Source organism: Natrix helvetica, assembly GCF_964273705.1.
Source record: "Natrix helvetica genome assembly, chromosome: 2".
NCBI lineage: Eukaryota > Metazoa > Chordata > Lepidosauria > Squamata > Natricidae > Natrix > Natrix helvetica.
The window spans coordinates 92,974,617-92,999,532 of NC_138552.1; the positions used below are offsets into that span (position 1 = coordinate 92,974,617).

Consider the following 24,916-nt stretch of genomic DNA (forward strand, 5'->3'; position numbering starts at 1 on the left):
GGCATGTTTGAACTAAATAACTATTTGTTCTGAGTATTTGTCCCAGAACAAATTAAAACAAAACAGTACATTATTTGTCTTACAATTATATATTACTTTTTATAAGGTGGTTTCATGAAAACATGATTATCAAAGACTTGAGACAAAATCCAAAGAGAGCAAGTATAGATGGCCAATAGAAGAAAGAAAGACAAATAAGAGACAGACATTAGCTTAACAATTAAAAAGGGAAACCTAAAGTAATAGACAAGAACGCAGAAAAATTTGAGAGTACAGATGTCATGACATTTATTAAGAGGCATGCTACAACTAGAGTTTTAGAAAAAGAGTTAGGTAGATACTCAAGTAATAATCAGCAAGTACACAAAACTTAAAAGAAATGAAATAAAACGGCAGTGTACAGAAATTCAAATTAACCATGCACTACACAGTTAGAAAATAGGTTTCTTTAATATTTCAACTTCTTTGCATTTATAACATCAAGTCATCTCAACAACACGGAATCCTTTCTTCCCTCCAATGCCACAAGCTGCTTAACAAACAAAAGCTGGTACTGTTGCTTATCAAAATATACAAGACAATTGATGTTCTTTTTATTAATAATATAAAAACCATTTTATACTTGTTCCCAAAAACCTTTTTTTTTTGCCAGGTAAAAAAATGTTGTTACAAATATTTACAGCATTTTCTTGTGTTAGATGAATATTTTTTACAAACTTAAAAAGGTATTTGTGAACACATGAAAAATTAGGGAATGTCTGGCTCCCGTAACTGTGTGCCTTTATTTGTCTGAATACAGTATTAAATATCCACTCACCCCCTTTCCCTTAGACCATTTTATTTGGTTCACATTTTTAGAAAATCTTGTCTCTTGTTTAATTAATTAGTCTGTTCACCACCAACAATCACATAAAAGGCCACTTTACATGGAGTCTTTCAAGAAAAATACCTCAAGGACAGAACTGGCAAGATGTTTCAATAAAACCAGAGCAAGCAATCTTTGGTCATTGCAAATGAGGTTACAATCTAATAATGCAACATTTTGTTTGGTCAACAACCGTATCTTGAGAAAGTGGGAGGCTTGTTTGTCCAGAAACTGGAGAACAAATTGGGGAAGGAAAAAAAAACACAAAGAGATGAATTAAAAATATAACTGATGGGTGTTTTCCTCCTATCCTCACTAATGATGCACATTAATCCAAGAATGGGAATTTCTGCAAGAGCTCACTTATAAAAGAGGAAGTATGTATCCTCCTCACTCATTTATTATTTTTCAGGTTAAAACTTACTATGAGAACCGTAAAGCCAGATGTCTGGAACTCCTGTATGGTACAGCATGATTCATGTTACAATGGTAGACAGCAAAAGAGCTATAAACTGACTGAAACAGTAAGCAATCAACTGCACATAAAGACATTATGTGTTCATGGGTCATTTGGTACTTTAGTCTATATAAATACACATTTCCTTGAACACAAGAGTATTGATTTTAAAGACTGAAAGATTTAGCAAAAAAAAAATACAGAAATCTACTGAAGGCACATAAACTTTGGTCCCATTGTTTTCTTCTTTGTAAAACCCTGAAATTAAGATTTATGAAGCTTTCATTTTTTAAAAAATAATTCCTAATTGTTAAGATTTGCTTTAAAAATTAAGAACAGTTTCATATACTACATACAGATTTTTGCAAAGACAATTAGGAGTTTGTTTGCTTCAAAAACTTCAACAGTTTTCAGCACAATTCAAATCTGGCAATTGTAATTAAAGTTACCAGTTCACAAAAGTGTCAAGGCAAACAAAATGGCTTTAATAGAGTTATCTACTCAGGTCTGCTCCTTTGAACATAGCAATATATGTGTGACAGGATGAAGACTGGAATGGCACAGCTCAGATTTGCGATTCCCAGAAGTACCACCATGGTCTTCCTTGGACATACTTAAGTAGGCAGCAATGGATTTGGCTCACCAAATGCACCCCACATGCTAAACTTTAGAGTAAGCATCCATTGCAGGTGGAACCTTTCAGTCTGGAAGAAGAAATGCTACACAGACAACTCAAGGCTACTTTTGAAAATATAGGCACACAGAGCCTACAGAGTATCCTTCAAGCAGAGTTAAGAGTACAAAAGGGAGAAACAGGAAAGGCAACCAAGTTAGAACAAGGCTTCAAATTAATGTTGCTTTGACATTCAGAAACGTGCAAATATGTCGGATGGAAACAAAAATTGTGGCTCAATATTTAAATTAAACCATATTCAAATTTGGGCACATATATATACCAATTATTATTAAAGACAGAATGTATTGTATGAAGAGACAATACATTGCAGCTCTGTATGTATGCTGGATACATACTGCAGTTAACCTTCCCGAGCCTGTTTTTGAAAGAAAAAAGTCTATTTTTTTCCTAGTTTATAGTCAAATACAGCCAGTTTGCATTTCACTGTTAAACTATTATGGCTTTACCACTAGGAATAAAAATCCTAAGGAATGTGGGTGATTAATTGATTGTAAACTTAAGCCAATACTATTTCAAATTAGCCCCTCCACAGACCTGAGGTTTGAACCTGGTTGTTTCTGAAGGCATTTTAGCTCTGTTACATTGCTATCAGATGAGGAATGTGCCACAATTCCTAATTTAGAAAGCATTTCATCACAAATGTTTATGGAACTGCAAATTCTTCTTAATAAAAAGTGCTAATCAGTTTACTAAAAAAGCACCTTTGTTACTGCTGTTATGTATTAATATGATTAAAAACCAATTACCATCAATTCTTCAACCCAAATACCAGAGATCACAAAAATGCCTGACAAGGAAGATTGTTACTTCAACTGCACTTCCAAAGGAATTGCAAGGGCCACGGAGCTTTACAGCTTAACAGAAAATAAAGGATAAGGCAACAAAAAGTGGTGAGAATGATCAAATAATTTCCTATACTAGGGTGCTTGATAAGGCAATATCTGCAAAATTTTATGTTACCCAATAACCACATCCTTAATTAAACCACTTGTTATTCTATGGTAACATTATTTGTTGCTAATGTTCTGCAGCAGAGGAATAAAAGGACAAGAAAATGGTACTATCTGTTTTTATCTTAATCCAAATTCAAGAGGTTGCCTTCTAAAACATTCCACGGAAGGAGAAAATTCAGCTAACTATTGCTATAAATGGAATTCCGGTTTTAAACGCAAAGTTTGTACTGCCATTTTTTATATTTGCAACTCATGGAAAAAACAAGCTTGCCAAGTAAAATCAAACTCAAAATGTTAAACACACAATACACTACAACCATGATTTATACAGAATATAATGTAATTATGATGAGACCTCACTAATATATGAATATATCCAAAATAAAATCCAAAACATTTGCCAGCATGTAACTATAATTGTAGGTCTAAAAACTCAAGACTGAAAGTAGGAACTTTGATAGGAACTATGGTATTTTTAAAAAATCTTAAATTGACCATTTATTTCTCTTAACTCTACAAAATTGTTTTTTAAGATTAGTAAAATCAATAAATTAAATGCTTGCAATGTTTATCAGCATAAAACATAAGGTATTTCACATAATACACATGCGCGCGCACACACTCACACACAACACTCTTGATATTATACATGTTAATGCTCAGTCTCATTTTTCCTGCTTCAGTTACATTCATCAAGTCCAACTACGTCCCCCCTCTGTAGCAGCATTAAACACATGGTGACCAAGCCTAAAAGTAATTTAGCAAGTTACAATACAAGGCAAATTTATTTGTTCTCTAATCCAAGAAGCTATTTAATGGCTTAAGGGGCTAATCCTGGATATACTTATTTTGAGCCATGGTCCACTAAAATTGATAGAATGAAAGGAAACACTAAGGCTCATGTGCCATAATAGAATCAGGCACTCGTTTTAATCAGTTTGCTAAACTAAGAAAATATGTTGCTACTCTAGAGTTGGCTTGTTTTAATAGACTTATTATTTTCAAACAGCTGCAAGTCATAGCTAAAATGGGATCAGATCTTACTGGACACTAGTGTAGCTTTACATGAAGAAACAAACATGTTGACAAAACAAAACAAACACATGCTAATCAAGTGTTCAAACTGTGATTATCAACGAACTATCTTCCACGCACAACTATTTAAATTTAAGGCAGCCAGTGTCTCACTGCGTATGCTTTCATGCTACAGCAATGTTAGTAAGAAACTTGCATTTCAAAGGTAACTTATAATTTTGTCATTTTAAAGGAGTTTAGAGATTGATCTAAATCTGTGAAATCCTTTTTGCCAAGCAAAAGTTGCTATTCACAGAACAACCTGACTTACTAAACGTTCCAAAGACAATGAGCACACGTCATATTATCACGTTCCATTTCTTTTTCTAAATCTTTGTCTCCATTTTCAAATCAATGGAAAGGATTTACCATCCTTACTGACAAGGAATATTTTATAAAACAATGCATTTTTTTTTCAGTAGACGTAACATCTTGAGACCCCTCTAAAAACATTGTATTACAATCATAGAAATAACTTGAGTATACCTATATTTCACAAAAAAATAGTTAAGATTGCATCTTTCTCTCCCAAAAGGAGTGAACATCCAGTCCTGAAGTTTTGACATTTGTGAATGCAAACCCATCTGCACCGAGCACAACAAGCCCATTACTGTTGGGTGAAAAGAATCCTGAGGCAAAATATTCTCAGAGTCAATAACTCAACTGTTAGATAACAACCAGAAACTGAGAACATTCTCTAAAGCCCAACAAGGGCATCACTCAACTGCAACCCCTAAAATATTGTGAAGAGGCCTAGAAGCAGGAGAACTGAGTTATCTTCATTTCCAACCTACCCATCCCATTACCAAAGCACCAAAATCTGATTTGACTATTACTTATTAAAAACATCTTTAAAATCACCAAATGTTTAAAAACTAAGACAAAGGGGAAAAATTTCACAAAGCCACAATACAGTTAAAGATACTTCAGATAAAACTCTAAACTATTATATCATTATAAGCACATAATAAGGCACGTAAGAAATTAAGTAAATACACAGTAATTTTGATTTAAGTATTAGAGATTATAGTGGTACAAAAAACCCTTGAGGTTTAATTTTATATGTTTAAACAAGACCTTACCAAAAAATAACCTTTCTAAAAATTTGTCAAACCATATGACAGACCTGATTTTTTTTTCCTTAGGAGTGTAAACAATTATTTTTCTGAAAGAAATGTACAAAACTTGAAATCAGGACGTATTTCTTCTTTCATTTTCTCCAATATCTCATTACACTTCATCCATAGTAACAACAGTTATCTCTCACACTCTGATGTAATGCCTAGTTAGAACTGTCAACATGGTCACCTTAAGACAATTTGCCTGTGTGGGTTACAGAATTAATTGGATATCATTATATTACTCCAAGGAGAAATAAGGCACGGCCTTTCCTCCAATATTTTCAATAGAGGATGATTAAAACATTAATTGGTTTTAAAAAAACCTATTCCCAACAAAAATATATTGAATGTAACTGATGTATAAAGTAATTTGCTAAAATTATTTTTAAAACATTCCATCGATCACATTGTTTGAACACAAGGAACACAAATATTGTTTGGGAATAAAAGCTTGACTATGTTCCTGAAATCACCAAAAAGAAAAAGAAAAGATGGGTTCTACTAAAGAAGGTAGATTATTAACAGAAATTTTTTGTGGAGGACTATTTGCCATTACAGCAAAAGATAAACCCATGATTTGTTACAATGTCTAGAATTACACATGAACCACACAAGTTTCATTGTTCAAGGATGCAGCGTTGGTTTGGCCTGTTACGGTCTCTGCCTGAAATTTTTACTGGAACTATGGGCACACACGCTGAACTCCAAAAGGTCCTCAATGCATCAGATTCAGATTGTAGATTTAGAAAAGGAAACTCTGAGGTGATGATTTTCTCCAAGATCATGATTATGAAGCTCAGTAAGGGCTTGGATTGCTTCTTCCACAGTGCCCAATTGGATAAGAGCCATTTTGCGGTCTTTTCTAGAAGCAAAAAGGTAACAGTTAAGTTCATATATTTATAAAGCACCATCCTCACTACCACAACTCTCACATTCTGCCTGTATGGTACTTATTTTGAAAAATCTTCAGAGATTCTCATTCTGCTTACATTGCAAGAGAAAAACAATGCTAAAAATTTTGGCTGTTATTTAGAGTCCGATTTTTTTTTCTTCTATGTCAGTGTGCTAAAACTTGCTGTTAATTTTTTTAAAGCAAACACTTTTCAGCTACAGCTTCCCAGTCCTATGTTGTTAACTTCAGAAAAGGAAATTCAAAGATATAGTCAAGCTTTTAATTTTATGTAACCATGTTTCCCCCCCCCCAACAGAGATCAATCAATATTAATTCAAGATCAATTATCCTTCATATCCTTCATTCTTTGCACAAAGTGCAGAAACTTACGGAAAGAATTTGAAGGCTTTCACAATACACCCAGTACCAGCAAAAAGATTCTTCAGGTCATCAACTGTGATAGAAGGCCTGTAAACATGGAATTAAGTACCCAACATTAGCAAATATTCATGGAATCTAAAAAGAACAATATTCTTCCCATTTGTCTCAGAGGTGCTTTTTCAAGAGGCAACTGGACTTTCTGAAGAAGCTTCTTGGATGAGAATGACTATTTCCCCAAAAGCTACCCTGAACGGCAGAGAAGTGAATCCTGTGAAACCCAGCAAGACTCCTGCCAATTTTGCTGCTGCAGATTGGTGGATATTTTCCTTACTGGTTTGTGAGGTACTGAAAGGAGAATCATGTTGCCTATAAGAATTGGCCTGCTCATACACCCTTCAGCAATAAATCAGAAAAGTTTTTTTTCCTGAGCAATATCTCAATTATTTAATAACTCAATTATTTTCTGAAAAGCAGTAACTCAGAAAACACCCTCCCTAGTGATAGGGATTGTCTACGGCAGTGTCTAGCACACAAACCTTGGCACCTTCAACATGTATAGACTCTCAGAAGTCTCGTAAGTACTATGGAGTTGGAAGTCCATACATGTCATGTTTGGGAAATGCTGGCTTGTTGGACAACATATGTCATATCAGCATTGTTTTGGGCCAACTCAAGGATGAGTAGATAGCACTTTAATTCAGAGGTCCGTTACAGAATCAGGTATACCGAGTGATGCCAATCCACGACTGTTTATGACGCAATAGATAGAGGGTTAACATTAAAATTGCCCAGATTATTATTTTTTTGTTACTGCATCAAATGAATACATTTTGCTCTGAAAATAAATAATCTTTAGAGTATGAAGCCCAAGAATGGAAACAACTTAATTCCTGCAGAAGTCAAATTATCTTGAGCTAAGGCACTAAGTAATGCATCAGAAGGACGCCTAATGTTCCCCATTCCATGCCAAATGCGCTTCTTTGGCTGTAACTGGGCTGTGGCTCTTGGTAGACCAGCATGAAAATGCAATATAAACTAAAACTAATTTTCTGCTGTAGGTTCTTCATTCTGTTAATCCTTGTAGGTACATTTGCCTCCTTCTGAATTTGCCTCACTGTGGCTTTCAGCTCAATCCCCGTTAATAGCACTAGTAATAGCACTTAAGACTTATATACCGCTTCACAGTGCTTTACAATCCTCTCTAAGCTGTTTACAGAGTCAGCATATTGCCCCTAACAATCTGGGTCCTCATTTTACCGACCTCAGAAGGATGGAAGGGTGAGTCAACCTTGAACTGGTGAGACTTGTTTAGACCAGGGAAACAGGTCAAACAAGAGTATTTGAATTGGATATGCAGAATGATATAGTCTCAGTCCATTACAAATGGGGCCTCTATAGTAGACTTTTTGCTATACCTATTTTTTTCTCCACCAGTCTCTCCCACTTGATATTTACAATAACAAGGCTTACCCTTTTGCCATTGCATGTATTGGGTAAGAGTATAACAGATATCACACACTCAGTGTGCACAATTGGAATGAGATCATTTAGACAATTTTAAATGTCTCATTGTGCTTCCCTTTATACCATAGGAGCACTTGACACTCCAAAATCCAAGTTGATTTTTCCCTGCTTACTAAATGTACAGGTTAGCCTGATATTGAAGTTGCATCTTTTCCTCATAGATCAATCTAGTGACATATTTCTATTCTCAAAATTTGTCAAGTGCAATTGCTGTTAAAAGATGCTTGGTCTGAATTATGTTCTGGCTAAACGAGTCTTGCACAAAAGACTGTCAACATTTATGATTGTCACTACGTCTACCATCTCTAATACGCCAGTTTCTCATCCAGTTTTATTGCCTAATACTGTTTTACTGCTTTCCTTTTGGTCCTTGACTGTAAATTAATAAACAAATATACTCCTCTGAAGTTTTATTTATTGTCCCACAGATAATTACGGCTTTTTATAGGCTTGTTGCATTATAAATACATTTTATGGTACAACACTGTAATGAGACAGTGCTGAGTTGTATTTAGGGCAAAAATAAACAAATATTCTTGGTTCTAATGATGTCACCACTCTGATGTTTTTTATCTACTCTACACATTATTTAATTTATGCACACGAAACTACAACTTATAAACAGGCACAAGCATTCTGAAATTCAGATACTTGTAGCTTTCAAAAACAGCTTTCTTCTCATAAATGCAAACTGCTACTGGCAAAAAGAAACTTCAAATGACCCCATGTGCAAATTTATAATTTTTTTTTAGCAATATTAAAATGCTCTACCAATCAAATTCAATTTCCTAGTAATAAAATTGGCAGGACAACAATACAATGGTCTCTATTTGCTCCAAATATAATAAGAAACATCTTTTTTTAAAAAAGCTCACTTAAAACTCAGAAGCTTGAGTTTTTGCCACTATTGCAACCTGTACCATTACCAAGTCAACTGCTGATATCCTGAACTGGCCTACGATGCAGCAGATTCCCTCAAACATCTGATGAAGAAGGCAACAAATCACTTATTTAGACTGAATGGGAAGGAGGGAGACACAACAGCTCTCTTGGCCAAGCCTTCTTTATATGTGGATGTACTTACGGAATGTTGGAGAGATGAAGAGTGGCAGATGGAGGGAAGATATTTTGGAAGTTTTTGGAGCCAGGCTTCTTAAAGCGATGCAAAGGGCTATTGCCATAGTCCTTGGTTAGACCCTGGTCCTCTTGACCCTCACGAGGGAGCTGTACTGTTTGATGCTTTGAAAGTGTAATACGGAGCGCTTTCCCATACAGTTTTTGTGCATTTAAATGATTCATGGCTGAAGTATTTAAGACAATGAAGTTAAGATTGGGAAAAAATAAATAAAAAGATACTGCCCCAAGCAGCATTTTAAAAAATCTGTTCCAATAATCAGTCAGTATATTAGATTCACCTTTTGCTAATTTTCAACTATGCTGATTTTCAGTATGCTATTTACAGCAAAAATAGCAATAGCACTGAGGCTTATATACTTTGTCATAATGCTTTACAACCCTCTCTAAGTAGTTTATAGAATCAGTATATTGCTCCCAACAATCTGGGTCCTCATTTTACCGACCTTGGAAAGGTGGAAGGCTGAGTTAACCTGAGCCAATGAGGACTGAACTCCTGGCAATGGGCAGAGTCAGCCTACAATACTGCTTTTTAACCACTGCACCACCATGACTGTTTCATTTTATGTCTCTCAATTAGGATCAGATATACTCTAATTATTATTTATGAGAGCAGGAAATCACTATGCACAATTAATAAAGTATAGAAAATGAAACATGCATTAACTTCACATTAAAGAAACTTCAGTTGAAAAAATAATCAAATGAATTTTTAATCAAATGAAAATCAATATCCTGTTGTAGAGGTAAAAGCAGCAATAGTATTTAGTTTCCATTCTTAAGAGTTTTTCTGGGTTTTTTTAAAAAGGAAAATTACAATAGATGTTTACTATAAAGTAAATTAAATGAGCTCACTATATTTGATTAGCACTTTTCATACCTAATTGGGCTTGAGTTGCATCTGCCATTTGAACTAAGGCATTTTCCTTCTTATTAAACATGATTTTTACACGGTGGACATCACCGTAAACACCTGCAAAAATAAAACACATTTTGAATTCATTTTCTGCAGCAAGATAATTCCAGTTATATATACATATGTTATAATGCCTGTGCTCTGCCAAGGAAAGTTTAAAAATAACATATATTAAGCACATCTGAGAACTGTGCAAGAACCAGGAGAACAGATATGAAAATCTGCAAGTCAGATATATTCTAATTATTATTTACAAAAGAATCAAGTTCCTATACATACACCAACAAATATACAGATGTCACGCAGTATTTTTAAAAACACAAACCAATTACAATTTGTAGCTTATCAGACAATATTATGCATTTTCTGTATATAGAAACTAAACTTACCAAACAAGATAAAAAGCCCATCTGGTGTGATTGCCTGCACAGAATATAACAACAATTTTGTAATGTATAATTTGTAAATCTGTAATTATCATATTGTTACTGTGTATGTTTAATATATTCTATACTGTAGTATTGTATTTAACTCACATCATTTAGCCATTTTTTATTGACAAGGCCATATGATTGTTTAGATTTTAACAATAGCATAAATCTAATTATAATAGTTGGCAATTCAATTAAGTTTGAAATGAGACATTTCAAATATCTTTGAAATATTGTTGCAATATTGTCAAAACCGGCTTTGTTATATATCTATGACTGCATTTAAAGGCATTGTTATTGGGAAAAGAGAATTGTTCTGGCAACTAGAAAGTTTAATAGCTTCTTTTTATGTAACCTGCCATAACTTTATCAGATAGTCAAGAGCATAAGGAGATACAGAACAAAGAACTGGAATGCCTGGTATACCAATGTAATACTGTAAAGGGCATTCTGGCCACATATGTCACATTACTACACATTGACAATTAATTTAAAAATACTATTGCATATCTTCCAATTTAGGTACATATCTTTTTAGGAAAAAACTGACACGTTTTATAGTAGGGATGTGATGCTCAAAACGCAACGGGGATTATTAACAATGAGAGCAGGTACTATAATATTCCCTTTTGAAAATAAGATTTTGTTCTGACAGAAATCAGTAGTTTCTGAGGAAGTTTACATTCTTTTACCAGCCATTCAGAAAGTAACAGGAAAGCAGTGGAAAATGTCACTGCATGCTTTTTACACACACACACACACACACACACACACACACACACACACACTACTACTACTACTACTACTACTACTACTACTACTACTACTGGGTTGGAATGACTCTCATGTTCAGTGAATTACCCAATGGTGCAAAGAGCTTACCTCTTTTTCTTTATTTGAGCGAACATTTCAGTAGGAGTCAGACGCAGGAGTATTACTTACTATTTGGACTGTATATATCAGTTTCTATGTTTGATTAACCCCTTTCCTTGTTTTCAAGTGCACTGACAGATGTTAATTAAGGACATGAATGTCACTAGCATATACATATAGGGAGTGGGGGTTTGTTTACAAATGTAAGATATACATTCTTTTTTGAGATTATAACTTTTGCAAAAGAATAAAAACAATTAAAACCAAAGCTATATTTGAGTTGTGGCATATGCCCACATGTGCTAGTCTTACATCAGGATTGAGATTGCTAACAAGTAACACAGAATTTCCAGGCAATCCTGTAACTCCTGGGAGAGCCATCCGCCCAGTCATTGCAGAGGTGGAAATTGCAAGAGGACCAAGTGCGCTAGGAACAGCCGAGATCGATAAACCTGGAACAACCAAGAGTTCCAAAAAGGATTTCAGTAAAAACAAAGGTAACTTCATTTTTATTTCTCAGGTTAAAAGTAAATCTAATCTGAAAATGCATGTCAATCTATTTCTTCTCACTGGATTAAATGTCATAGCTTATGTCTCCATTCCATTTTGAAAAAGCAACCTGAATCAAATCAAACTCTCATCCCAATCTTTGAAACTTCTCCCCATGTTTTATGAAAGAAGGATTCCTTCAAAATGGCGTATTACCCAAGGCCTTGATTCTTGTGTTTCCCACTAATCCTGCTAGTTAGATATGGATAAAACACTCTCTTATATTCTCCTACCCAATTTCAGTCTAATAACTAAGTATCTTTGATTTTCTAACTGGAATTCAAAAAATCCAGAACAGAAAAATAGTCAAGCAATATTAAAAGCTTTGTTTTTAAATGCTTTGTTAATGTGCTGTCAAATAAAACAACACGTGAACCACACCATTAAAAAACTGCCAACATATTTGTCAGCTTTTGGTTCTAACACACATATAAATATTTAACAAACCTAAATGAAATATTAAAAACAGAAAATTAGATCTTTACTATACTAAAAAAAGTCTTTACCTGCAGCTTGGGGGAAGCCAATGGCAGGAGCAAAGCCAGCTGCCCCTGCATATGGTGAGGAGATGATACTTGGAGTGCCTGAAGAAAGAAAACAAATTAGACCAGAATGCAGGCGGTTAATTTCTAGAGAAAGTAAAAAGTTATTCAACCTCTAAAGGAAAGATTCTTGTCTTAGATTTATTGCATGGGAGTAATATATGCCCTGTTCAGTTCAGTTTATGTGATTCTCTGCTCTGCTTCTATTTGAAGACTGTTCTGGCAATTAAACAATGAATAATAGCTGTACAATCTTTTCTCTCAATATTGGTATAATTCCAATAGGCATTTTAGGATCTATTTCTCTGACAGGACACTAAAGAACCAAAACCCAAGTGTAAATAGCCTGTACACATGTAATACTTTCTCTGTAGTTAATTAATCAGGTCCCAGTGCTTCTTTTTTCTTCTTTTTATGTTAAATTATATAATGCTATTTAATTTTTCCCCACTTTCAATGAGATAGCAGGAAAAATACAGCAGCTGATTCATGCTATCAATTGCTTAGTCTCTAAAGATTACTTAACTGGTTGAAAGTACCTTTTTTCAACTTTTAGGTCAAACTATGGCATTAAAAACAGTTGCAGCAACTTGTACAAAATGTAGAATATGATGTGCAGAAATAAGCACTGAGCAAAGAAATCAAGTAGGCTCTATTTCATGAGGCCAATTCACATGCTACAGCTATGGTGCTTTGGAAACAGCAGGAAATTGCCACATTCAGGACTACAACCTTTACAACTCAATAGCTTCCTAAACCTCTTATCTCTAGTCACAATATGGCAGTTACACAAATACTGCAAAACACTATATATTTTATAGTTATAATACAGCATGCATTGGTATTGTGACTTGTATTGGCAATATAGGCATTCATCATTTAATTCACACTTCTGCTGTCCATTATAATTCATTATGCAAACAGCTAGCAACAAAGAGCTTATTCAGCCAGATAGGGCCTGCGTGAATACTGATATCAAATACATACAATACCCTGTATTTCTACCCAAGGATAGTAAAGAGTTTTTGCATACAGCATGTAAACTCTCTTTACCGTATTGCACAAATGGATATCCTAACAAACTAATTAATTCACTTGGTACTGGATCAACATATGGCTGCTTGAAAGAGAAAGTGAGTATGTTTTCTCCTCTTATTACTACCACTTACCCGTTCTTCTAATTTTTAAAGCTTAGGCCAGGCAATGGCGAACCTTTTTTTGGCTCGCATCCCATAAGGGGGGGGGGAGCGCAGGGGGGCCGTGTGCAGGGGGGCCGCACCCATAATGCAATGCCCCTCCCAGTGCCCTGACAAATGGCTCCGCATGCCACCTGTGGCACACGTGCCATAGGTTCGCCATCACTGGCTTAGGCTCAGAGTTTACTGAAGTTGTTTTGTGTATTTAGATAATTACTCATAGAAAAAGCTATAGAAAAAACAGGAGAGGAAATTCCCAAAATCCTGCATTCATCTATTATGAGCAAAAATGTCTAGAATCAGAGTGCACCTTGTTCACAAAAATACAAATGCAAGGTTTTGGGAATTCTTTCCAAGACAAATTTCTGCTTGAACATTGCTCATCTGGATCTGCAACAATCAGTTACCTGCCTGGATGAATGAGAAAACTACAAAGCTAAGCCAGGCTAAATTTGAGATCAATATAATTCTCAATAGTCTGATTCTGGAATGAGCTCAATTTCTAATGTGCTGCCCCAAAGAATACCATGGCTAACTATAAGAGAAAGCTTTCATGTAAAAGAACTAAGAATACCTTTCCACAAGGAGGAATGGTTTCCATTGCACTTGTAGAAGAAAGTTTTTTCTCTGCCTACTTTAGAAATACTGGGAATCTTTTTTAAATGTTTTATTATGAGCTAACTTATGATCAATATGTTAGACCCCAATATATCGAACATAATAAAAATACAGTATATTGATTATTTTCAAAAGTATCCTTTCGGGGTATGGCTGACAGTGATTACTGCTCAACACTGAAAATATATGGATAAAGATAAGTTTGATACAGTTCCAAAAACTCATGAGTTCAATGCTGGACTCAAGACTTCGTTCCAATTGGAAATGGACAGGGACAGCAAGAACCCATCAGTACTTGTTGCAGATTCTACAATAATAATTCCCCTCTAGAGTACAGTAACATCATTGTAAGATGGGACCCTTATCAGAGCTTTGTAAAGTGTCAGTGTTCCTTCACGTTTTACAAATAAAATTTCCCCTGAAATAAGAGGAAGCTAAATTTATCTTCATTATTCTTCTGGGTTAGCTAAGGAAGAAGAGTTTGGTAGTGATTTCCAACAAATGCTGGCAAAAGGTTGTGCAAAAATGAACATAGCAAAATTGTAAAAGTAATTGTGCCAATTATTTCCAATACACAGGGAGGAATGTCCTTTTTAAATTTGACAAAATTTTCTTTCACATCAGTGATGCACAAAAGCTAAAAAAAGAGAATCTCAACTTTGGATCTTAATAATTTCATAAGAGAGACAGCTTTCATAAGCAGCAGTGTTGCAATTTAAAAATAATAATTAATCTAACATCATAACCTATATTAATAATATTTTTCAAAGCCACTTTTTCCAAATGATGGGATGTGCATTTTACTGCTCTATAATGTCTCTTTGTGGAAAGAAAAATCTCAGTGGCCCATGATAGAAGGCAGGGGCAATTTGTTCTACCTTCAACTACAAAGGAAGACTTCTTACCAAAAGCAGCAGCCATAGTAGGGTCAAGTGAAGGCTGCCCATCCCCTGAAGGAAGGTCCAAGCGTGTGAAGTCTCTGCTCTTATCATTGTTATATTTTACATTAAGGCTTGTTAGCTTGGAGAAATCAATACGAAGAGTGCAGCAAGCATTATAGATATTCTGACCATCTAGAGCCTATGGAGAGGAAAAAAGTTGAGGTTATAAAATGCTTCCAGGATTTTTTGTAATCTAGATCACATAAATACAAGCAAAATTGTAGTGTGGACATATACTCTGGTTGATGCAAAGGGGCAAATGAGTTCACATTTTCAATGTTGCCTAGGCCCATTGTTTTATATGCTTTGTTTATATATATAAAAACAGATGTGTTTGTGTGTATGTGCGTGTTTTCCAACATAACTCTGGAAGGCCTTGAGCAATTTCAACCAAACTTGGTACACAGATGACTTACTCTCTGGAAAAATACTGTGGGGTTAAGACACCTCTAACACCTCTCAGGGTGTGTGTGTTCTGTTAAGATACAGCCTTTTGTGCCATATTGGCTTCTACTGTACAACACAGTGGAGTTGCCATTGTAATGGTTTCACAGTGCTCCACAAGGGGGCTCCTCTGGTAAGGGGGAAAATCCAACATTAGAAATTACATTTGGTCCGCACATTTCTCCCCTATAAATATCAGGTTATTGGGTTATCAGCTAGTAAACAATAAAGGAACCATATTGCCAGAATTTTGTAACTCTTGTTATACTTAAATTATACACCAAACGTCGTTTTGAAATTGCATTTCTTTGAGACTACATAACATGCTATGCTGCATCACTCATGCTATCAAATTAGTAAAATATAGCTACCAAATGGTGCACAGCTCTATTAGATGATTTGAAAGATTTGAATAATTAACCAAATAGCCTTCATGGAGCAACTGTTTAGAACTTGCAGAGCAGTTCTGAATTTTTTTTACTATCACTCTTAAAGGCTTACCAGAATAATCTTTCAAAACTGGAACAGTCACATTAGCATCTGGCTTTTATTTACAGCAGTAGCAGAGTAAAAGGGGAGAGGGGGGGAAGAATGGAAGAAAATTATAGGCACCTCTGATAGACAATAAAATAGGCCTTTTTGGAAAGCCGCATTCAGCACATTGGCCTATCAACATTTAAATGAAGCATGTTTATAATGTACAATTATGTCCCTTCATCACATACAAATTCTTATACAGTCTCTGAATTTCAAAGAAATATATGATACTGTAATGCAAAGAAATAACTGTATAAAATGATTATTGCTCTGGTGTGGGCTGCAAACATTATTTCTGTACTGTAAAATTGCAGCATAATAATACATGTGTAACATAGCACCAGAAAAATAAGGCATTTTATATGCAGTAAACTGTTACAATGCAAACATATTAGAAATCTATTCACAAAGTTACCATTTTGGCATACTGTGCGTTCAAAGGGTCAGCATATTGAAGCAAGGCCTGAAATTGATTATTCTTTGTAAAAGTTATGATCTTCAGAACTGCTCCAAACTTGGAGAAGATCTAAATAAAAAGTTCAAACAGTCAATTCATGCATTAATACTTTCTTGGGAGTTTTGAGATATAATGACTTTCCAACAATCTAAATTTACAGGCGTGAAATTTTTTTTTAATAATTTGGAAGTGTAGCACTCTGAACATGGTATTAATGTTAAGAATGTTACACACTGGGGGTATAACAAATTTTATAAGTGAAACAGTTCCCTCTATAAAAATAATAATAATAAAGACTGATTTTTCTTCAATATATACAAATTATAATTAAACTTAATTTAGTTAAACTGGCCAGTTACATTACAGTTTTTGCTGCAAGGAAAATATCACGTAAGCTTGAAAGGCTTTTCCCCCAATATTTAATGTAAATAAGGTAAATAATCACAATAAAGAAACAAAGACTAAACAGTACCACAGTTCTCACATTATGTACAAATGACAAAACAAGGCTGCACAAAGCCTTTGAAAGGGTTGCTTTGCAACACAAAACATAACATCTCTCTTTGAATTGCTAAGGCAGCTGTGTCCTTTGCAAGGCTTATGCAGGTGGTTTGGAAGTTATTCCTAGCTGTTTCCATATGTATGTGTGTGGATATCTGTTAGGCTTCATGGGAGGGGAAAAGCAGCTTTCCTTTTTGAAAAGCAAACAAAACAAAATGGCTGTTTATAAACAAACAGGCAGAGATAGCCAGAAATGGCTTTCAAGGAAGCCATGCAGCCCTTGCAATAGACATGGCTGCTTTCATAATCCAAAGAGAGGTGTTATGTTTGCAACCTGGCCATTCAAAAGCTTTCTACCACCATAATAATCCACATTAATACAGTATTGGGATTAAATGTACCATAAAGCTATGATCTAACAAAATTTATTCATTCCCGTTCCTTCTTTCAATTCTACGCAATCTTTATTATGTGTTCATTGTGCTCCCTGACTTGAATTCATATTCATAAGCAAATATTTAAGATGGAGTGTACAAGAAACAGAGAAGAAATAGATACGCATGATCCTGCTGGCTGGATCACTAGTGCTGTTTGTGGTACTGTTACAGCATGCAAGTTATCCTATAGTAAATAATTATTACTTTTTCATTTGAATTAAGAAGAAAGACAATCATTCCGGGCTTAAAAGATATTTGGCAAAGGGGAAAACACAACTGATAGCCATACTTTAATGCTAGATATATCCAAATAAATAATTATAACAAAAACAACATTTGTTTATACCTGACATAGCACTTCTAGAGTAACAGGGTAGAAGAGATTTTCCACAATAATTCGAAGAACCGAACTCTGACCAGGAGGCAGCCCACTCTCAGTAATTGGAGCACCTGTGAGGGCCATGCCTCCAGACTGCATAGCATTCACTGCTTGCAATGCAGCTTGAGTTCTCTGAGAGGGAAATGAAATTTTGATATATCTATTACATATGCTAAAAACATTACATACAGATTATGCTCAGAACAAAATGCTACAGGAATCAGTAGGTCTCCAGGGGATAGTCTTATGCTCCCCCCCCCTTTTTTTTTTTTGCATCTACCTCAGCAATAGTGCAGATTACTAATTTTTCATTCTGCTGCATCTCAGGTTTTATAGAAACATCTAAAACATGTTGTAAACTTTTGGAATAACTGAATAGCTATAAAAGTTAAAGTAAATCTACTTCCAAATTGTTGCTTCTTTTAAAAATAGTAACCAAAAACAAGATAAGATTCGCTCAAAGGTTTATTCAAGTGTGCCCCAACAGCACCGTTCTCCTACATCCTCATCAACAAAACACAAGGAAGTCATAAGAAAAATGGATATAGATGATATAGTTGCTGTTGTAGCTAAGAAATAGACTTGTCAGAGTCTGTTCCATTTCCATAATGAATTCCAAGCATCATCTTGAAGTCGCTATATTGGATGAATCTTAAGAGACTGCTAAGATCCACCATCTTCAATTGGTTTCTTGCTATAAGACAATTATTCCAGCAGAGCATCAATTTCAAGGCTATCTCAAACTAACCTCCAAATTCCATTTTCTCTTGAATGGATGGGATACAAGGACAAATAACAAAATTCCCTTCAGCAGAATAGCTTTAACTATGCTTCATCATAGTTCCTGAAAATATAGAACTTCATTGTTCATCAGATTTTTTTCACCATAGCCAAGGCACAAATTTTATCTAAAGTTTAATAAGAATAAATTGTTCCTGAACAGAAACATATGCAAAGCTCCCTGCTGAAATTGGAAGTATGATTCCACATTATTCTGTCATGGTTCCTCTAGCAGTTCCCAATACCAATTATGCAATATTCTTGTTTCTCAAAGTCTAACATAACAGAGGCTTAATGGGTGTAACACACAGCTAGTCCTCAACATAACCACCGTTTGAGCCCAAGGCTTCTGTTGCTAAGTAAGGCAGTTAAGTGAGTTTTGCCCCGTTTTATGACTTTCTTCACCACAATTGTTAAGAGAATCACTGCAGTTGTTAAGCGAACCACATGGTCATTAAGCAAATCTGGTCTCCCCCACATTGACTTTGCTTGTCAAAAACTGGCTGGGGAGGTTACAAATGGTGATCCCATGACCATGGAACAACGGAACTCTCACAAATACATGCCAGTTGCCAAGACCCCAAATTTTGATTGCCTGACCATCGGGATGCTACAATGGTCGCAAGTGTAAAAATCGGTCATAAATCACATTTTTCAGTGCTGTTGTGACTTGGTCACTAAACAAATGGTTGTAAATTAAGGAGTACTTGTAGTTAAGGTATTGGGGTGACTGTCAGCGAGACACACATCAACCACATCTTTCTCTCTCAGCCCAACCGACTACCTCCTAGTAAAGTTGTTGTGGGAAATTTAATAGGAGGGAGCACTTTACATGCCACCTTAAGCTCCAGAATGAAAAGTGGGCTAGTATTCTAACAAATGAACAAAATATATACAAAAAAGGTCTACAGAGCGAAGACGACAAAATTCTTAAGAATACTATTAGGACATTCACCTTTGAATTGAAAGAAAATTGTTTTCACTGTTTAATACTTTAAAGTCTTTACAGTTTTGTCTGTTTGCTGAGTTGAATAGATATGTCCATGCAGTTTGTTTTTAATATGTATGTGACTGAGGCAATTGGAGTACAGCTGTTTTGAGTGCAAAGGTGATCATCTGCATATAGGAACTGTATACTATGGGGATGTTCTCGATCACGTACATACATTTCTTATAGGCAACTGATTAACATTTTATTCTCAGACCAGCTACAATAGAATAACATTTCTCCTGATGCAGGTTATTCCCAGATACCCTTACTGGGATTTGAACTTGGGATATTTTACATGTTAGGCAGTTATAATAACCTCTAAGGCATAAGCTCTCCTCCCTCGTGTGTGTGTGTGTGTGTGTGTGTGTGTGTGTGTGTTGTATTTGTGCTGATAAATAACATAAAAATTGTATTTGTAATGATAAATAAATTTGGGCATACCAGGGGTTGTAACACAAATACACACACACACACACACACACACACACAGAGACAGGTTTATTCCCAGATGCTATAGTAGTTGAAGCAATAGAATTACCACTTCTTGATAATAATTCATAACCCTTTTGGCAAGCTGAGATCATACACATCCCAAAAAGAAAAAAAGATGAAGTGCCATAATAATAGTAATAATAATAAAAAGTGGGTCATCATTAGTAATATAGAATTACAGGCATTGGGTGGAAATGATGCAACATGCATGACTTTATTATCACACTAATGCTACAAATTATTACTTGCATCAGAAATAAGAATGCATGTATTCAATGGCAGCATTTGTATGATAATGTCATGTTTGTATGTTGTCATTCCAACAGCACTCCAGTTTGCCGAGACTAAATTTCAAGGTCATGTACTTTACTCAGAGGTAGCATACTTACAGCGTGGTTTGGTAGATTGTCAGTCTTAAGTTCTCTATGATTGGAATACTGAATATAAACAGGCTGACTGCGAAGGTGAGGAGTAACAGGAGTGTAGTAGTTCACCATAGTAACAGCAGCTTCTTCTGAAGCCATTTCTAGAAAAGCCTGAAATAAATACAGAGAAATGTCTTGACTGGAAAACCACTACCCTATCTTAGCAAATATGTAATACATATATGTGCCATCTGCAGTACTGTTATGTATGATACTGTTTTGCTGTTAGATATCAGAAATCAATACAAGTTACAGCAGTTAATAAAATTTACAAAGTAGCAAAAACTGCAATAGTATTACTACCCTCCAAAAAAGTTGTTATTTTTTCCTCATTTAAAATGTAGTTGCCTAAAAAAAGGGTTGGAGGTGGGGGGCTGTTGGAGCTGGGACTCTGACTTTGAGTCAGTGTTGATTTCTGATGACTACCTGAATTAATTTGACAGTTGGTCTTACTTGAACTGTTGTTTTAGGAGGTTTTGCAGGATTAGCCAGGATTGGGGTATTGTGGTGTCCAATTGGCCTCAAGACAGAGTTAATTTGAAGCCACGCCTCTGTGCTCCTTGCTTCTGGTTCCAGTTTCAACGAGTCAAACCCACTTCAAAACACCTGAAAACAAGCCATAAGGGAACAGACCCTACCCCCTGAACTCTCCAACCCCTGGACCAACGCTAGGGCGGGAACCAGGCTAATCCTGCAAAACCTCCTAAAACAACAGTTCAGGTAAGACCAACTGTCATTTTCTAGAGGAATTTTGCAGGATTAGCCAGGTTTGGGACATACCAAAGTTAATGTCCCTCAGGGGGGGCACTATTGGTCCTGGGCCCCTCATGCGCTACCACCTGTTGTAACACCCTACGACCAAACAACGCAACAGCCGATGCAAACGGACTAACCTGTAGTGCCTGATAAAAGGAGACAGGGACGCCCACGTAGCCGCCCTGCAAATCTCCACAATAGGCGCCTGTGTGTCCCAGGCCACTGAGGTAGCCACACTCCTAGTGAAGTGTGCTGTGATGCCCTGGGGCACTGGAAGGTGCTGAACCTGATAGGCCAATGCAATGGCCAGTTTGATCCACCTCCCTATAGCCGAGGAGGACACCCTCTTCCCCAGGGAAGACGGATAAAAGGAAACGAAGAGCGCCTCAGGTAAATGCGCAAGGCACGCCTGACATCCAGCCGGTGCCAAAGGTGCTCCCTATCATGAGATGGTTCAGAACAAAAATCCGGTAATGCCACCTCCTGTGACCTGTGGAAAAGGGAGTTAACCTTGGGAACAAAAGTCAGATCCAGTCACAGGACGACCCGATTATTGTGGAATGTACAAAAATCCGACCTGGAGGACAACGCTCCCAGTTCAGACATGCAACGGGCTGAGGTGACCACCACAAGGAACACTACCTTAAGAGTTACAAACTTGAGGTCAACCGTCCTCAGAGGTTCGAATGGTGCTCCTGTCATTGCATTGAGAAGAACCGATCCACCTGAGCGTTCTGCGGTGTGGCAAACAGGTCCACCTCTGGATGGCCGAACCTGGAGCAGATGGCCTGGAACAGTTTCAGAGAAGGGCTGCACTCCCCGTGGTTGACCGTGACCCAACTGAGCCAATCATCTTGATGGTTGCTCACCCCTGTGATGTGCTCCGCCCTGAGCGATCAAAGATGCCTCTCCGCCCAGGCACCAAGTGCCATCACCTCGGTTCGAAGAGCCCTGGAGTGTGTGCCACACTGCCGGCTGACATGGGCCTTCGCCGCCACGTTGTCGGTCAGTGCCAAGTCGTCTCGATCCTGAACATGGTCCTTGAAGTGCCGCAATGCCAAATGAATCGCTCGCAGTTCCAGCCAATTTATATTGTGTTGGAGGTGCAACCAGGTCCAATGCCCCTGCGCCATCCGGGACTCCAAGAGAGCTCCCCACCCGTACAAACTGGCGTCCATTGTCAGGATGAGGCGCTCCGGCTCCCTGAACTCGCAGCCTTCGTGTAGCGCTGGGGAGAACCACCACCTCAATGACAGCTGCACCTGTGGTGTCACTGGAACCTTTTCCTCGGAATTGCTGGAGTTGGACCTCTGATGCGGCACGAGACGCCACTGGAGTAGCCTCGCATGTAGACAAGCCCAAGGCACCACGTCTATGCAAAAAATGAATTTCCCCAGCAAGCTGGAGAGCACTACTACAGGGACAAAACATTGACTTCTAATTTGTCTAACTAAGGCTAACAAACTAACTTTGAAGTCGTGAGACAGGAACACCTTCCCCAGCTTAGAGCCTATGATGGTCCCCAGGTGAGGAATCTTGGTGGTGGGAACGAGGGAACTCTTATCTAAGTCAACCGAAAAACCTAACTGCTGTAGTGTGGATACCACCAATGAAATATCCTCCTTCGTCTGCTCAAATGATGCTGCTTGGACTAAGATGTCATCGAGATAGCATTGGACCCTGACAGAGCACTCACGGAGGGAAGCTGCCACTGCAGCTAGCGCCTTGGGGAAGGTCCGAGGCGCTGAAGCCAAGCCAAATGGTAGGGTCCTATACTGGTAGTGGCTACCTAACTAGGAGAACCTGAGATACTTACGATGGCCAGGGAAGATGGGGATATGGAGGTAAGCCTCCATCAGGTTGATGGAGGCCATGAAGTCATTGTGCCTGAACCCCGCCAAGATGGATTTCAGGGATGCCATCTTGAATCTTCTATAGACTAAGTGAAAATTTAGCAGTTTAAGATCCAGTATCGCCCTCCATCCCCCCGAACTCTTCAGAACAACAAAGAGGTTGGAATAGAAATCTGACCCCACTTGGTCCAGTGGAACCGGTTCCACCGCCCTAATCTCTAGGAGGTGTCGGATCGCCTGCCTCATGAGAGAGCGTTTATCTTTACTCTTGGCGACCGAAAACATCCGAAAATGGTTCGGTGGAATGGAGAGGAAGTCTAGGCGCAGGCCAAATCTGATGGTATTCAGAACCCAGGCGTCAGTGGTAATCTCAGCCCAGGTGTCGGCAAATAGAAGCAGTCTGCCGCCTATGGGTGGGGTCGCTATTGACCTATCTGCCCCGGCGGTAGGGACGGCCACCTCCCCCCCGAAAGGGTCTATTCCCCTGGGGTTGGAACCTAGATCTATCCCTGGTGTAGTGCCCATTGGCTGCCTATCTGATCTCGGAACATACCTGCTGTGTTGTGCAACCTGATCTGACTGACGATAGGACTGCTTCTGAAAATAAGGTGCAGATTTTTGCTCTGACTTCTTTGCGGGCGTGGGCGTGACCTTCTTTTTGTTCTTGTCCTCAACGAGGATTGGGTCCAACGGGGTACTGAAAAGGGATCTCCTGGAATAAGGCGATGCCAGGTGCCATTTCACCTTGTTCTCCGCTTGCCACCCCCTCAGCCACAGGAGACGTTGGGAGGTCACCGAGGCCGCCATTGCCCGTGAGGCGTACTTCATGGCATGCAGAGTGGCGTCCACAGAGAATAGTGCAACAGCAACCAGCTTGTTGAGATCTTGATGAGTACGCACCTCCTCAGGCAGAACCCTTTCCTGCATCTGTTGAAGCCAAAGGATAGCCGTACGGCTGAAGAACGACGCATAGGCAGCTGCCTTGATGGCCCTGCGGAAGACTGGAATGTTTTACGAAGGGTCAGCTCCGCCTTCTTGTCCTCGGCCTTCAAGTAATCAGCCACATCGCCGGACACCACTGTTGACGTGGAAGCCAATGCCACCACTGGAGGGTCCACTGTGGGCACCTGCAATGCCTCAGAGAAACTAGGTTCCATGTTAAAGAACCTCCTATCACTGCTGCTGGGGTCAGGAAATGTTCCTGGCTTTTCCCACTGCTTTTTAACTACCTCTAGGAACAACTTAGGGGCAGGGATGTCTTCCTTCGTTGGAGGAGGCTCTGAGTAAACTCGATCCTCCGGCTTTTTCTCCGGACCACCCTCCTTGGCACCCGAGTTGCCGCTGTCCGTCTCACCCAGTTGCGCTGTGGCCCTGGCCTTGCGCAACAGTGACTTCAACAAATCTGGAGGAAACAAAGCAGAGAATGCTGGTGCCTTGGGATTTGAGGGATCCTCATCATCAGACATGTCTACTTCTCTCTGAACCTGATCCCACGCCATAGAACCTTCGCTAGCTAGAGAAGGAGAAACAGGCCGGTGCACCTCCAAGGGGGAAGGCCTCGGCCTGGCCTGAGCAGTGGCACCACCCCCCCGGGGACCTTTGCCACCATTGCGGGCTGCACAGACCCCTTCTGTAACCCAGCAGAAATTCCATGTGAAATTGCAGAGGAGATAAACCTCTGAATGCTTGCTGGAAGCTGC

The 24,916-nt window shown here is 37.9% G+C and overlaps 1 protein-coding gene across 3 annotated transcripts in view; it reads right to left on the minus strand.

The window, feature by feature from the left end:
* Positions 1-263: 263 nt before the first annotated feature.
* PTBP3 (polypyrimidine tract binding protein 3) overlaps positions 264-24,916 on the minus strand; it is a 75,556-nt gene continuing 50,903 nt past the window's right edge. For all 3 annotated transcript variants that reach the window (XM_081942144.1, XM_081942142.1, XM_081942143.1), the window contains 11 exons: positions 20,572-20,718; positions 17,887-18,051; positions 16,561-16,671; positions 15,129-15,303; positions 12,374-12,451; positions 11,631-11,770; positions 10,404-10,437; positions 9,979-10,071; positions 9,049-9,265; positions 6,450-6,527; positions 264-6,029 (listed from right to left, as the gene is read on the minus strand). In XM_081942144.1, the coding sequence (XP_081798270.1) occupies positions 5,897-6,029; positions 6,450-6,527; positions 9,049-9,265; positions 9,979-10,071; positions 10,404-10,437; positions 11,631-11,770; positions 12,374-12,451; positions 15,129-15,303; positions 16,561-16,671; positions 17,887-18,051; positions 20,572-20,718 (1,371 nt within the window). In that variant the 3' untranslated portion in view covers positions 264-5,896. The remainder of the gene's footprint in view (positions 6,030-6,449; positions 6,528-9,048; positions 9,266-9,978; positions 10,072-10,403; positions 10,438-11,630; positions 11,771-12,373; positions 12,452-15,128; positions 15,304-16,560; positions 16,672-17,886; positions 18,052-20,571; positions 20,719-24,916) is intronic.